The sequence below is a fragment of the Eubalaena glacialis genome, chromosome 18 (genome assembly GCF_028564815.1).
Source record: "Eubalaena glacialis isolate mEubGla1 chromosome 18, mEubGla1.1.hap2.+ XY, whole genome shotgun sequence".
Taxonomy (NCBI): domain Eukaryota; kingdom Metazoa; phylum Chordata; class Mammalia; order Artiodactyla; family Balaenidae; genus Eubalaena; species Eubalaena glacialis.
The window spans coordinates 13494295-13510471 of record NC_083733.1 but is presented as its reverse complement, the minus strand read 5'-3'; the positions used below and the strand labels follow the sequence as shown (position 1 = coordinate 13510471).

Below are 16177 nucleotides of genomic sequence, written 5' to 3'. Positions count from 1 at the left end.
TTGTTTTGGGGGAAAAAAAAACCCCAGAAATGTACGCACTAAAAAGTGAATTATCCAGGACTTCCCTGGTGGCGCAGTGGTTAAGAATCTGCCTGCCTATGCAGGGGACACGGGTTTGAGCCCTGGTCCGGGAAGATCCCTCATGCCACGGAGCAACTAAGCCCATGTGCGCCACAACTACTGAGCCTGTGCTCTCGAGCCCACGAGCCACAACTACTGAGCCCACGTGCCACAACTACTGAAGCCCGCACACCTAGAGCCTGTGCTCCAAAACGAGAAGCCACCGCAGTGAGAAGCCAGCGCACTGCAGCAAAGAGTAGCCCCCGCTCACCGCAACTAGAGAAAGCCTGCACGCATCAACAAAGACCCAACGCAGCTAAAAATAAAACATATATATATATATATATATATATATTTAAAGTTTTTAATTAATTATTTATTTATTTTTGGCTGTGTTGGGTCTTCGTTTCTGTGCGAGGGCTTCCTCTAGCTGCGGCAAGTGGGGGCCACTCTTCATCACGGTGCGCGGGCCTCTCACTATCGCGGCCCCTCTTGTTGCAGAGCGCAGAGCACAGGCTCCAGACGTGCAGGCTCAGTAGTTGTGGCTCACGGGCCTAGTTGCTCTGCGGCATGTGGGATCTTCCCAGACCAGGGCCCGAACCCGTGTCCCCTGCATTGGCAGGCAGATTCTCAACCACTGTGCCACCAAGGAAGCCCTAAAATGTATATTTTTTTAAAAAGTGAATTATCCCATTCCCTAAGAGTAACCATTGTTAAAATTTTAATACTCTTCCAGATTTTTTTCTATTCATATGCAAAAGTTAGTTTTTATTCTTCCTTCCTTCCCTCCTTCCTTCATTCCTTCCTTTCTTCCTTCCTTTCTCTCTCTCTCTCCTCCTCTCCTTCTATCCTTTCTTTTTTTTGTTTTCTTTCACAAAAAATGGAATCACACTATCTAATTTTCAGTTTTCCTTTTCTGTGTTATAATTTCCTCTGACTGTACAGGTATTCAAAAGATATGTGTTAAAAGGAAAGACGTGAGATTCCTCACGCCACTTGGTTTTTTTCACTCAGTAGCTCTTGGACGTATTTCTTACCAGCACATGTAAATCTACTTTGTTCATTCTGATGACTACATGCTATTCTGTTACATGAATGTACCAAAATGTATTAACCAGTTCTCTATTGTTTGATTGGTTTTCCTTTTCACTATTGTAAATAATACTGCAGTGAATATCCTTTGCACACTTATGCAACCATTTTTATAGGATAAATTTTAAGAATGGAATTGCTGGGTAAGTGCACACCTATTTACGTGTTTGATGGCCAGCAACAAACTGTCCTCTAAAACTCTTGTACCAGTTTCCACGGTGGTGTCTTCTCACGCCACCCTTTTGTCCCTGCAGGATGAATCAGGCGCCAACCGTGGGCTTTGAGCAGGATGTCGGCAGCCGAACCACCCACCATTTCATGTACCCCGAGAGTGCCAAGAACCTGCCCGCCAACGTCAGCTTCGTGCTGGTGCCCTTCAAAGCCCTGGACCTACTGTGGATCGCCAGCGCCCTGTCCACGGGGCAGATCCGATTGTGAGCTCCTCTGCTGGCTGGAAGTGGGATATGGGTGACAGGCCCACCTTGGGAGGAGTTGTCCAGGGAATGGATCTTAGAATTCCTTTAATTGAATATTTTCGCCAAGAGGGGCAGGTGAGGAGAGAAGCAGTGGTAGGGAGGGCCCAAAACGGTGGTTAGCTGAGGCCACAGCTTGTTTTGGGTCACTCCCTGCATGGTGGCAGCCAGCATACTGGCGGTAGAAAGGTGGAGAAGGACACTTTTCCAGGTCTCCTTTCTAGGAGGTAGCTCCTACTGTGGGAGCTCTGCCTTCTGAGAACTTTCTTTGGAGGCAGTTGCCCAATCACAGCTGGGAACCTCAGGAAATTCAATTCACCAAGTAGTTTTTTTTTAACAGCTTTATTGAGATATAATTCACATACCATACAATTCACACATTGAAAATGTACAGTTCAGGGACTTTTAGTATGTCTACAGAGTTGTGTAACCATCACCACAATTAATTTTAGAATACATGCATGTTCTAAAGATGAAGATAATCTAAAGATACTCCTGTACCCCTTAGCCATCTCCCCCACTCCCTCCACCCTCTCCTCCCCCCCAGCCCTAGGCAACCACTAATCTACTCTCTGTCTCACCAAGGTTTGTGTGTGTGTGTGTGTGTAAAAATGTATGTGTGTAACAAAATATACCATTTTAACCACACAGTTCATTAGCATTAAGTACATTCACATGGCTGTGCAAACCTCACCACAGCCCATCTCCAGAACTTTTTCATCATCTCAAATGAAAACTCTGTACCCACTAAACAGTAACTCCCCATTCCCCCCCTCCCTCCAGCCCCTGATAACCACTATTCTTTCTGTTTCTATGATTTGACTATTCTAGGTACTTCATACAAGCGGAATCATATAGTGTTTGTCCTTTTGAGTCTGGCTTATTTCAGTAGCATAATGTTTTCAGGGTTCATTCATGTTATAGCCTGTGTCAGGATTTCATCCCTTTTAAAGGCTGCATAGTATTCTAGTGTATGGATATACCAGATTTGTTTATCCATTCATCTGTCAATGGACAATTGGATTGTTGCCACCTTTTGCCTGTTGTCACCACATATTTTTTTTTTTTAATTAATTAATTTATTCTTGGCTGTGTTGGGTCTTCGTTTCTGTGCGAGGGCTTTCTCTAGTTGCGGCAAGCGGGGTCCACTCTTCATCGCGGTGCACGGGCCTCTCACTATCGCGGCCTCTCTTGCTGCGGAGCACAGGCTCCAGACGCGCAGGCTCAGTAGTTGTGGCTCACGGGCCTAGTTGCTCCGCGGCATGTGGGATCTTCCCAGACCAGGGCTCGAACCCGTGTCCCCTGCATTGGCAGGCAGATTCTCAACCACTGCGCCACCAGGGAAGCCCCACCACATATTTTTTAAACACGGAAGCATAAGTTACAGTTTTCTGACTTTATCTTATGTTTGGGAGTCATAAGGGCTAAAATAAGTGCTGTAGAGTTTAAGTCCCATGGATACTCAGAAATGGGAGTGTAGGTTACAGGCACGATGGCTGACTAATAGGGAAGGAGGGATTTGTGCCAAATGTGAGGAGAGTAGCAAGAGGGCTATTGTGGACAGAGGTAAGAGCACAAACATGGTGGGTGTGAGATGATCACAGCAGAGTGTTGTGGGAAGAAAAGTTGGGGCTGGGTTATGGAAGGCCCCAGTGCTTGTCTAAAACATCTTTATTTCATCTTGAAGGACATAGAGAGCCACTGAAGGTTTCTGAGCAAGGAACTGCAGTGATGTGCTATGGGACAGACAGCAGTCTGGAAGCAGGGGAGCCTGTTGTGAGGCTGTCATCACTTGGGCCTCAGTGGGAGAAAAGGCATCCCTGGGTCCACGGAGCCATCTCAGTGTTATTTTTCTTTCTGCTTTCAGCACCTATGCCCCAGTGAAGTCCTTCCTTCGAGTGGACAAAGAAAAAGTAAGTTTCCTCCTCCCCCTTCTTCATCCCCACCCCAGAGGAAACAGTGCAGACCTGACTTGTGCTGTGCCTGGTCTTGTGGTTCAGATAACCCCCAAAACCCTTCTAGAACCTTCAGAGTCCCCATCTGCTGGTATGCCTGACCCCACACAGAGGCTGCAGGAACCAGAGAACCCTGATGAACAGGTCCACTGGCAAGCATGGAGGAACTGGCAGAAGCTGCTCAGAGCCTGGCCTGAGCCTCCAGGCCCCAGAAGCCCTCATGTGCTCATTACATCTTCTCCTCCCAGGTCCAGATCTACAACCCAGCCTTCTTCAAGTACATCCACGACAGGTGGACAGAGCATCATGGGCGGTACCCTTCCACTGGGATGCTGGTACTCTTCTTTGCTCTGCATGTGTGTGATGAGGTGGGTAGTTGATAAAATAGCGGGACCCATAGACGAGAGGGAGTCAGCCCTTGTCGGGGCTTAGCAGTGCCTCAAGAGGAATGTGATTTTGCAGGAAGAAACAAAGTGGCTTTCATTCCCCCAATTTCTAGGTTGTAAGGTATAGATCTGCATTTCCCAAACTTAACTACTTCCATGATTTTACCAAATCTGAAATCACTTCATTGAAACGCTAAATTTATTTAAAAAGGAAATTGAATACTACTACCGTAATTGATATTACTTGCCATAAACAATAAGCATAAACGTAAATGGAATGGAAACGACGTAGTTAAGTTCCAGCAGGATGGTGTCTCCCACAGCTGTGGGCCCCAGGCCTACTCTGTGTTAAAAATGGAGGTTAGTCATTCAAGGAGCCCATCTCTCTAGCAGGGGGAGCTACTGTGCCATACACGGTAGTGCTCATGCCCAGCACACCCACTTTTGCCAGTAAACTCTTCAGTGTATGGTACTGGGTACTTGACCAGCTTTCAATAAAAGTACTCCATTAAAAAAAAAAAAAAAAAAGCTAGCAAGGGTTGGAGAGCCGTCACAGACTAGCCCCAAACTGAGGTGTTCTTGATGTAATCAGAGGGTGGTTGGAAGGAGAACCGGAAGGGAGCAGCAGTCTCTCTCTGGGACAGTGTCCTTAGCGTCAGGGCTAGGTGTCCCCGGTCTAACCGCGCGCTGTAAATTGATGAGCTGCCGGCCTCTGGCTGTGGTCGGCTCGTCGCGGCTCCCCTCTCCTCCCGCACCACGACCCGAGGCTCTCCCGCGCCCTCTGCTCCCTGGTCCCCGACTTGGGGTGACCCGCGCCGCCCTCCCCCGCAGGTGAACGTGTACGGGTTCGGGGCCGACAGCCGGGGCAACTGGCACCACTACTGGGAGAATAACCGGTACGCGGGCGAGTTCCGGAAGACGGGCGTGCATGACGCCGACTTCGAGGCCCACATCATCGACATGCTGGCCAAGGCCAGCAAGATCCAGGTCTACCGAGGGAACTGAGCCCGACCCAGCCGTGACTCTTCCGGCCCTACCGCGAGGCGCCGGCAAGCGCTCCAGCCGGGACTCAGGGTCAGCCCGGGGGGGGTGGCCTAAACGCGGGCGCGGTGCCCTATTAGGCGTCAGCAGGCAATCGGGAGCGACGCCGCCGCAGTCTGGACCAATCATGCTGCAGTCTAGCGAGCGCCGGCTATCCTCCGCCAATCACGAGACTCTGGGTGCTGGCTGGGCCTAGCATTAATCAGCGCTGCCGCCGGCCGGAGCCTCTGTTTCTCCCAGCCAATCATGCGACTCAAGGAGAACTTCCGGCGCTGGGGCCCATCTCCTCCAATCAATGGCCTTCGGAGGCGGGCCAGCGGCCGATCAATCCCCACTCCCGTATGCTTTTGGGTAGGATTTTATCGATATTTCACGCTTTCAAAGGAGCAGAAGTTCCGGCCTCGAGAAGTACTTTCTTCAGGCTCGGCAGGAGGCGTCTCAGTCGCCGGCCGGCCTGACCCCGCAGGGGGCGCGGAGGAGGAAACGGTGGGGAAGGTGCGGGACAGTAGCGGCCCGGTCTCCCCTTCCCGGAGGTCCCTCATGGCCTCGGGGTGGGCGGAGGGGCGTTCGCGGAGGCTGGCGGGTGGTCAGGTGGTTTCCAAGGAGCGCGTTTTTCCCCAGGGGAAAAGTTAGAGCCCTCCCAAACCGCTCTGGACCTCCGAGAGAACTAGACCCCACATTTCCTTTATCGGTCAGGCGCAGATGGGTGAGTGCAAACCCACCAAAGAAATGCGGTGAGAATCCAGAGGGCATGTGGGTCCCCTCCTCCTGCCTCCTCCCCTCCCGCCTTTGGCCACCCTATGGAATGGCCTTTCTGACCATGGCATTTAGTGTCTCACCAGAAAACTAGAATTGTTTTCACGTCTTGCTGGGGGCGGAATTCGCCTAGGGCTTAACTCTGGAACACAGGTGTAAGAATAGGGCAGGAGACAAGGAAGCCCCGTCACATCAGATGTAAGGTACACTCACGTGTACCCTCGGCCCCTGTTCGCCCACAACCTTTTTTAAGCGTCTCTCCCTAGGCCCTGGGCCTCCTCACCAGCCTACTTGTTGCTCTGGGAAAAAAAAAAAAATCAAAACTTGCCCTGATTGGGGCACTGCTGCTCCCCGCCCTTCTCCCTTTGTCTGGCTCTAGGGAAAGGGAGCAACACGTAGGAAAGAAGGCTGGAGATGCTTTGGGCTCATGATTTAGCTAACCTGAAGTTACTAGGGGTGGCTGACCAACAGATTCTTTGCAAATAGTAAGCTGGCCATGCAAATAGCTGGGGAGGAGTAGACTTGCCCCCTGCATGCCTCCTCCCCTGCCCACACATCCCTTCCCCCTTGCTCACCTCCTGCCTTTTCCCTCTAACCCACTTTCCATTTCCAGCTCTAGAAGGGCTGTGACGCTAACAACCAGAGGTTACAGCTGGAAGCTACTTGCATGACTGAACCCAGATTAAGTCCCTAGAGGAAGCTGCTGAAGGTGTTCTCACCTTTCAAGGTTGGGGAAGTGTAGGAGGGGTGAAAGGGCTTCTGTGAAGCTTCCAAACCACTAAAAGGATCCCCCTTCTCAACAGTGACGGACACAAAAACCACCCTTTTTTCTTGGTGAGTTGATACCACCCGGCAGCCTCCTGGCCATTGGTGTAGTTCCTGCAGCTGGCTGGGGGAACAGTAGCCAGCAAGGGAGTGTATTAGAGGGTTAGGACAGGGCATTGGGCACCCCTAAAAGTTAATATATTGAGAACTTAGCTTGAGTCTGTCCCTTCCCAATTCCAGAAGTAGGAGTAAAGAATGTGGGTGGTTAGGGGGGCCTTTAGTGGAATGCCTCTCTCACCACCTCCCACTGTCATTTTAGAGAGTCGAGGTACCAGTTATTCTTGCCAGTCTCATCTCAGTGCTTCCTGAAGAGGCTCTTTTGAGTGTTTAAAAGATGACAAAACAATGCAATATGCCAAACAGTATTGAGCAGAATAATTTATTTCTTTTCTGTTCCTTTTTCTTCTTTTGTTTGGATTTTGTTTTGTTTAAAATATTAATAAATCCCCATTCTGGAAGAGGTAGGTCCCAGCATCTGGCCCAGATCTTCTTTTCTACAACAGTTATTTAAACAAATGTTGTTTTATTTTCTTCCCTTTCTCTTTCTGAATTAAAAAGAGCAAAGAAACTATATAGTTGTTTGTTTGTTCTGAAATGTGTTTGCTGATGAAAAGAAGGTGTATCTGTCAGTGGGAAGTTGTGACCACGTAATGGTTAAGACTGTTGTGGGTGGATGTGAAGAGGGGAGGGCACGACTCCCACCCTTTCCTTATATGTGAGGCTTCCCAACCCCCAACTGCCAGCTATGCCTTATGGGAGGGTGGCCTTCACCACTGTCCTTCAGGGCCCTTGAGTCGATCAGCAGGGCAGACACTGTCCACTGCAAGGCGCCAGCACAGCATGCAGAGCCAGCAGGCACCAGGATGGGGCTTTTCCCCCTTCCTTTTCCAGGTTCTGTGGAACTTCCCATGATGCCATAGGTGTGGGTTGGCAGGGATTTGGCAGAATGGTAGGAGCTGGTGCCACAGTGGTCTGCGGTAACTGCCTGTGCTGTTAACTGGGCTGTCTGGACCCACTCGAGCCTACTTCCGTCATGCAACGGAATGGCACTGAATGTACAGTTTTATAGTCTGGTGGATCAGATAATGTGGGCCTCACGATGGATCTCTCTTAAGAGTCTGTAGTCACATGGTGTCCTGCAATCCAGTTTCTGTCAATGCTCAAGAGCGAGCCCAGAGTTGCTTTTCAAATGGAGAATACTTTTTGGTGGAGGAGGGCATAGGTCTTTTTCTAAAACCCTAGGACTCTGGGCTGTAATTCTCTTATTTGGAGTTGCCATAGGCTCCATATGACATCTCTCTTTGCCACAGACACTCTCCAATAGCATTTGGTTGGCTGAGTGATAAGGTCCAGCGTCCGGATGATGTGCACATAGCCTGGGCTTCCGAGAACTGTTTCTTATCTGGGCCCCAGTCTTACGGGTTGTGGGTCACCACACTTTGTGGGAGCAGCACTCCAGATGTTGTACCTGTTACCTCCAGAATCAAGAGTCTCCCCAAATCATGTGTCTTTTTTTAATGTTGGCCAAGGACTGTGTTGCTTTGATTCAGCAAAGATATCACATCTGGAACCACAGGTTACGTTAACATTGCCACTTGTTTACCTTTGCAGTAAACTACTGTCATTCTCCATGATTCAGATGGTGAGTGAATGAAACGAGGAAGAAGTCACCCACCCTTCCATAACTCAATTTGGATGGCAGCACCAATCTCTGCAAATCCTGCTGGAATGTGGTATTGAGTTTGACTTACCATGTTGGAGATAGTTCCAGGGACTTCTATTAGGCCCATCCCATCATAATCACCTTCCCTCCACAGGTCTGGTTGCCAATATGGTGATTTTGCCAGGTAGTAAATATCTCTCTTTCCTTTTGGAACTAAGGAAATTACCTTAAAATGGGTCTGTGGTCTCATTGGACCCACCATTAAATGGACTTGGACCAGAGCTCCATCTATCATTAGCCATAGTAAGCTCCAACTCTCATAATAAGGTGGACTGCATTGGCATTTGGGTCTCAGAGCCAGTGTCTGATAACTCCTGATGGTCTGGGTATTTCCCTTTCCCCAGTGCCCTGTCACTCCAGGAAATAGGTTCCTCTGGAAAAGCTTAGGGGAAGAGCCACACTACATACCTGCTACATCAGAGAATAGTTCCTCAAAGGACCCTGAGATTGCCTTGAAAAAGGCTCCAGGTGTGTGACCTGATTAGGTCTGGGAACTGGGTAAGAAGCCAAAAATTCCCATCACTGTGACTCAGGTTTCTTCTCGGCATTCCTAAAATGTTCCCTCCCATACACATCAAGCAGTACCTTAGTAGGCTGCCCAGCATCTGTTTTACTTCTGGGGACCTTAATGGTCGATTAACTTGTCCCAAATGCTTATAGGTCAGAACTCTAATTGCCAAACTGGATTGTTGTGGTAAATGTGCCTCCCTGGGTCAGGTAGGGAGGCACGGCATTCTCGTCTTTGTCAGGCTGAGATCCATTCTTTTCTGACCCTCACATAACAGCCACCAGAATTCTTTAAAGATGGTGCCCCAATCACTACTACATTTAAAAAAAATTTTATTGAGGTATAGTTGATTTACAATATTGTGTTAATTTCTGCTATACAGCAAAGTGATTCAGTTATACATATATATTCTTTTTTTTTTTTTAATTTTTTTTTTTTTTGGCTGCTTTTGGGTCTTTGTTGCTGTGCGTGGGCTTTCTCTAGTTGCAGTGAGCGGGGGCTACTCTTCATTGCAGTGCGTGGGCTTCATGTTGTGGAGCATGGGCTCTAGGCACGTGGGCTCAGTAGTTGTGGCACACGGGCTTAGTTGCTCCGCGGCATGTGGGATCTTCCCGGACCAGGGCTCGAACCTGTGTCCCCTGCATTGGCAGGCGGATTCTCAACCACTGCACCACCAGGGAAGCCCTACATATATATTCCTGTTCATATTCTTTTCCATTATGATTTATCACAAGATATTGACTATAGTTCCCTGTACTATACAGTAGGACCTTGCTGTTTATCCATTCTATATATATAATAGTTTGTATCTGCTAATCCCAAACTCCCAATCCTTCCTTCTTCCCACCCCACCTCCCCCTTGGCAACCACAAGTCTGTTCTCTACGTCTATGAGTCTGTTTCTGTTTCGTAGATATGTTCATTTGTGTCGCATTGTAGATTCCACATATAAGTGATACACGGTATTTGTCTTGCTCTTTCTGATTTACTTAGTATGATAATCTCTGGTTGCATCCATGTTGCTGCAAATGGCATTATTTCATTCTTTTTCATGGCTGAGTAATATTCCACTGTATATATGTACCACATTTTCTGTATCCATTCATCTGTTGATGGACATTTAGGTTGTTTCCAGGTCTTGGCTATTGTAAATAGTGCTGCTCTGAAGCATAGGGGTGCATGACTAATACATTTTTTTTTTAAAAGACATTGTTTTGAAATGATGGGTTTTTTTTAATTTTTGTTTTTTGGCTGCATTGTGTCTTTGTTGCTGCGCGCATGCTTTCTCTAGTTGCAGCAAGTGGGCACTACTCTTCGTTGCAGTGCACAGCCTTCTCATTGCAGTGGCTTCTCTTGTTGCAGAGCATGGGCTCTAGAGCGCGTGGGCTTCAATAGATGCGGCATGTGGGCTCAGTAGTTGTGGCTCACGGGCTGTAGAGCGCAGGCTCAGTAGTTGTGGCACATGGGCTTAGTTACTCTGCGGCATGTGGGATCTTCCCGGACCAGGTATCGAACCCGTGTCCCCTGCATTGGCAGGTGGATTCTCAACCACTGCGCCACCAGGGAAGCCCCCCGACTAATACATTTTTAAATTAATTTTTTAAAACTATTTTTGTTGTGGGATATAATGCATAAACAGAAAAGAGCATAAGAATAAATGTACAAAAATATATAGCTTCATGAATTATTATTTTTAAAAACTCCATAATGGACATTTATTTCGTAAAGCAAAGATGGCATATTATATAATACATATAGATTATAGATTATAAATAGATAGAATTATATAATTCCTATGGTAAAGGAAAAGCAATTTCCACTGCCATTTGGATATCAAAATGGACTGAAGAAAAAAGAGGTGATTGAACATGTTATATGGAAGAAATGGAAAAGCTAGAATTTTATTTTTCCAGCTTTATTGAGATACAATTGACATAGAAAGTTATATATGTATGTAAGGTATACACATAGTGATTTTATGTGTGTGTATATTGCAAAATGATTACCACAATAAGATTAGTTAACACATCACATCATATAGTTAAAATATTTGTGTGTGTGATGAGAACTTTCAAAATCTAATCTCTTAGCAACTTTCAAACATACAGTACAATGTTGTTAACTATAATCACCACACTGTACATTACATCCCCAGAGCTTATTTATCTTGTAACTAGAAGTTTATACCTTTTGACCACCTTCACCCATTCCCCCACCCTGGCAAGCACCAATCTGCTCTCTGTTTCTGTGAATTTAGTTTTTTTAGGTTCCATATAAAAGTGAGATCATACAGTATTTGTCTTTCTCCATCTGACTTATTTCAGTTAGCATAATGCCCTCAATGTCTATCCATGTTGTTGCAAAAGGCAGGATTTCCTTTTTTATGGCTGAATAATATTCCATTGTGTATATATGCACGACATTTTCTTTATTCATTCATCTGTTGATGGACATTTAGGTTATTTCCATGTCTTGGCTATTGTAAATAATGCTGCAGTGAACATGGGGGTGCAGTTGTCTCTTCAAGACAGTGATTTTATTCTTTTGGATGTGTACCCAGAAGTGGAATTGTTGGATCATATGGTAGTTCTATATGCACATGCAAAAGAATGAAACTGGACCCCTATCTCACACCACTCAAAAAAATTAACTCCAAATGGATTAGACTTAAATGTAAAACCTGAAACCAAAATATATAAAGAACTCATATAACTCAATAGCAAAAAAAAACCAATCTGATTAAAAAATGGGCAGATATGAATAGACATTTCTCCAGTGAAGACATACAGATGGTTACCAGGTACATGAAAAGATATGCAACATCATTAATCATCAGGGAAATGCAAATCAAAGCCATAATGAGATATCACCACACTTCTGTTAGAACAGCTGTTATCAGAAAGACAAGAGATAACAAGCGCTGGTGAGGATGTGGAACAAAGGGAACCCTTGTGCCCTGTTGGGGGAAATTGAAATTGATGCAGCCACTATGAGAAACAGTATGGCGGTTCCTTAATGAATTATTTTAAGATGAACACTCATGTAGCCACCACTCAGGTTGTGCAGGCACCCCAGAGGGCTCCCTGTTCCATCTTCCTTGCCAAGCACACCCCCCTTCCTTCCCCTGAAGGTGACCACCGCCCTGACATTCCATATTCACTTGAGTATTTCTGGATACTCAATTCTCTCTCATTAGTCTGATTACCTAGACCCAAGTCCGCATGGAAATTTGGTTTATAATAGAGATGGCCTCTCAAATCACTTAGGAGAAGATGGATATTTAAATAAATTTTATTGGGATAACTAGATAACCATCTGGAAAAAGATAAAATTAGATCCATAGCCTAAACCATTCACCAAAATGCCAAGTGAATCAGAGCTAAATGTTAAAAATAAAGCCCTAAAAGTAGTAGTTCTTTGATATATTCAAACAGAATATTATCAGCTTTGTAGCTGGTTTTTGGATTGGAATTTTTTTCATGCTCTATATAGTTCCCTGTATTACTAAAAATTGGAGCTTTTTCATTCATTTTTCTGTGTATTCCAAACATTTTGTTAAATTCCCTCTTCCAATGTAACTGCTTCCATTTTATTTGTCCATGTGAGTTTATACCTTTTTCCTTCCTTCCCTATAAATTCAGTGAGCTCTTGGAAAGGAAAGTTAGGTAAGTGTGGTGTTTAATCGCATACTAGCAGACACCTTTTTCTTCCTCTGTTTTCCTCTGTCTCCACAGAGCTGATTTTTTGTGGTTGTTTATTTAACCCCTCTCTGTCATGATGGAGGCTTTTAAAATAATTGGGAATTGGAAATTGTTCTGTCCTCTGAAATAGTGGATCAAGAAACTGCTTGAGAATTTTGTGTACCTAGATGGAGCATGTCTATGATATGGGTTGACCTTAGGGTGACTGGACAGGGAACCAGCCGTTCCAAGGCAGGGAGGGTGGTGAGGATAAGCTAGGTTGTGCTACAGTAACAAACACCCTTCAAACTCGCAGTGGCTTAAAACAACAAAGTTTGTTTCTCACTCAAGCCACTTTTCCATCACGGGCTGTGCTCATCATGGTCACTCAGGGACCCAGACAGAAAGGAGTGCCGTCTGTGGTGGATCTGTTGTTTCAGGGCCAGGAAAAGAGTATCTGGTGAGCCACAGGCTGGCTCTGAATGCTTCTGTCAAGAAGTTCACATTTCCTTGATGTCAAAGAAGTCCCACGTCCGTGCCTCAGTCTAGCAGGGATGTGTGTTCCTCTGGGAGAGGCACCATGTTTGAGTGAGCAGTAATGCAGTCTGAACACAGAGGGCTCTTTGGAGAGGAACACTTAGATTTATGACCTGACCAGGGGTGGTGGATACACACTTGGCTGGCACTCTGGCTGGATGCTAGAGGAAGGGCAGGAAGCGATTAAATATTTTACCCATCAGAGGAATGAATGGCTGAGGGCTGCCATTCAGCAGGCAAGGAACTGCTGCCTGTGACATATTTGGCAAAGTAGGAAAACATCATTCCTGGCTTGGTGAGGGGAAGGGTGAAATCCTAAAACACTTTAAAAAATCAAATTATTCCTTTCTGAGTGAATTAGGAACCAAAGCTCCTTCTCACTACCCTTCCAGATAAATCACAGCTTCTGCGGTAAGTTTGTCTGTGTGACAACTAATGCACAAAAATGCAAGATGGTCCCTCCCCTTACACTTGCTGAACTGTGGGTATCAGAACCAGCCTGCTCCCCGAGAATATAGAAACAACACCTTTCATCTAACAACTGTTTCTGCTCCTGAGAATAATACAGGCTCTTTCTGGCAACATGGCTTCTCTGCAGGGAGAAGGCTTGGTGAAGTAGAAAGAACATATGGTGTCTGCATTCAGAAGGATCTGAGTTCAATCCTTCTTTTGCTCTGAGGTAACTTTGCCTTTTCTTTCTATAAACTTAAAACTGTTCTAAAAAAATCAATTCTATTTAAAAAAAAAAAAACCCACTCTTTTCAATGGAAAGAGTCAGGGGAAAGTGTCCAGAAGAGCCAACCAATCAGGAACATCCAGTTTAGAGTTTATGGGAGCAAGAAATAGTTTTATTGTGTGAATCTACTGAAATTCGGTTGTGTTCTTATTCTTGTCCTTAAAATGAGAGTATAATTAGGATTTAAAATCTAGGATTCCCATTTATTGAGTTTATTTCAATGACTAACTTTCTCACTTCTAAAATTTCTAATCTTGTTTTATTTCTGCCCAGTGGTATGCTGGTAAACTGTCTCTGAAAACAAACTAAAACCCCTGATTTATAGTGTTGCCTATTTCTGTGGTATAAATATTCCCAGCACAGCCAGTTTCAATCTGCCAGTGATTTACCAGCCAGCTTGTGTGAGTTTCAGCACACCACTGCTCTTGTCCAAATTTACTTCATAGTTTCTTGCTCTTTTCAGTGAAATGTAATCATTTCGCTTTCTCTTTGAGCATCCAAACATACTTTAAGCGTTTTATGAGGCCATTCCATAAAATAAATTTTATTTGGGGTGAATTTGATACCTTTTTTTTTTGAAGTATAGTTGATTTACAATATTAGTTTCAGGTGTACAACACAGTGATTCAATGTTTTTATAAATCATACTCCATTTAAAGTTATTAAAAAATAATGGCTGTATTTCCCTGTGCTGTACGATATATCCTGGCTGCTTATTTATGTTATACCTAGTAGTTTGTATCTCTTAATCCCAAACCCCTATCTTGCCCCTCCCCACCTTCCCTCTATTGTTTGCGTCTTGCTTTGCATTCAGTTTCTTCTCTCCCCACAATCCACAGATGGGTTTGCTTTTTTAAATTTTTTTATTTATTTATTTTTGGCTGCATTGGGTCTTCGTTGCTGCGTGCGGGCTTTCTCTAGTTGCAGAGAGCGGGGGCTACTGTTCGTTGCGGTGCGCAGGCTTCTCATTGCGGTGGCTTTTCTTGTTGCAGAGCACGGGCTCTAGGCGCGCAGGCTCGGTAGTTGTGGCTCAGGGGCTTAGCTGCTCCGCGGTATGTGGGATCTTCCTGGACCAGGGCTCGAACCCATGTACCCTGCATTGGCAGGCGGATTCTTAACCACTGCGCCACCAGGGAAGCCCCACAAGTGGATTTAGGAATTGGCTCCATCCAGCTCCCCGCCCCTCTCACCCTTATTCTAGAGCCAGGTGTGCTGATTCAGTGAGATCAGAGGATATCAGACCAGGCAGGCAGTTGACAGGATGATGTGGGTTACCGGTTGCAGCGGGGATCCACATCCTCCTGTCTCCTTTCTGGGCCTGCGTCTCGATGAAAGTCTCTGTCCAGCTGGCGTGCAGGCGAAGCGCCAATCCAGCGCCCTCCAAGCGGCGAGGCTGCCTGGAGTTCTGGTCTTGTGTGCAACGCTTCGCTTCCCAGCCCCTCTGCTGAGCGGGACCTAACAGCCTGCAGCTGCTCGGTCCCCGGACGGGAGTCCAGCAAGCTTTGGCTTCAGCCCTGCTCGCAGCTTTGCATTTTTCCCCATTACTGGTCCACAGAAGTATTCATCTCGTTTTTCGGGTTGGGCGGTATGTTTTGTTTTCTAGTTTTACGTTTTCTGTATCACTGTTGTGTTTTGGGGTCAAAGTGGGTGTCACTTATCTGGAATGCTGGCACTGCACACGACCTCCTCTCCCTCTTTGCCTGTCTCCCTTCCGAGCTCCCCTCGCACTGCTTCCTCTACCCGCCCTCGCCTTGTCCCCGGCCTTTCTGGTAACTTGCTCCACTTCTCGCTCCCACTTTTCTTCTCAGAACCCCTTCCCGCACCAGTGGCTTGCATGCGCCCCTGACACACCTGCAGTCACCGTACCTGCTGCACCCCTAGGACACTCAGTCTCACTTTCTCTCACATCCGATCCCAGCTGGACCCTGTCGCTCAGTCTCGGCTCCAGCCCACACACCCACTCACCCGGAGGTAACCGTAATTGCTCACAGCAAATCAGGCGAGCAAAACGACACTTCAAAACATACAAAAACATGAGTAAATAATTTATAATACTGAGATGAGGAAAGCTTTTCTAGCCATGACATGAAATCCAGATTTCTTAATAATGAAGTCTGAGCAATATTAAACTTTTTTTTTCTTTTCTTTTTTTTTTTGTTTAACATCTTTATTGGAGTATAATTGCTTTACAATGGTGTGCTAGTTTCTGCTGTATAACAAAGTGAATCAGCTATACATATGCATATATCCCCATATCTCCTCCCTCTTGCCTCCCTCCCACCCTCCCTATCCCACCCCTCTAGGTGGTCACACAGCACCGAGCTGATCTCCCTGTGCTATGCTGCTGCTTCCCACTAGCTGTTTTACATTTGGTAGTGTATATATGTCCATGCTACTCTCTCATTT

At 46.0% G+C, this 16177-nt stretch overlaps 1 protein-coding gene across 9 annotated transcripts in view; it reads left to right on the top strand.

Annotated features, from left to right (window-relative positions):
- ST3GAL2 (ST3 beta-galactoside alpha-2,3-sialyltransferase 2) overlaps window positions 1–16177 on the top strand; it is a 64748-nt gene that overhangs the window by 38918 nt on the left and 9653 nt on the right. For 2 of the 9 annotated variants that reach the window (XR_009698026.1, XR_009698025.1), the window contains exons 4-9: window positions 1407–1586; window positions 3493–3538; window positions 3829–3948; window positions 4798–6597; window positions 8200–8321; window positions 13634–13714. Coding sequence is in view for 1 of the 9 variants with exons in the window: in XM_061174348.1 (XP_061030331.1) it covers window positions 1407–1586; window positions 3493–3538; window positions 3829–3948; window positions 4798–4971 (520 nt within the window). In the remaining 8 variants the exon portion in view is untranslated. Of the gene's footprint in view, window positions 1–1406; window positions 1587–3492; window positions 3539–3828; window positions 3949–4797; window positions 7157–8199; window positions 8322–13633; window positions 13715–16177 lie in introns of those variants that run through there. The other 7 variants (XR_009698030.1, XR_009698031.1, XR_009698032.1 and 4 more) reach the window with 7 other exon arrangements.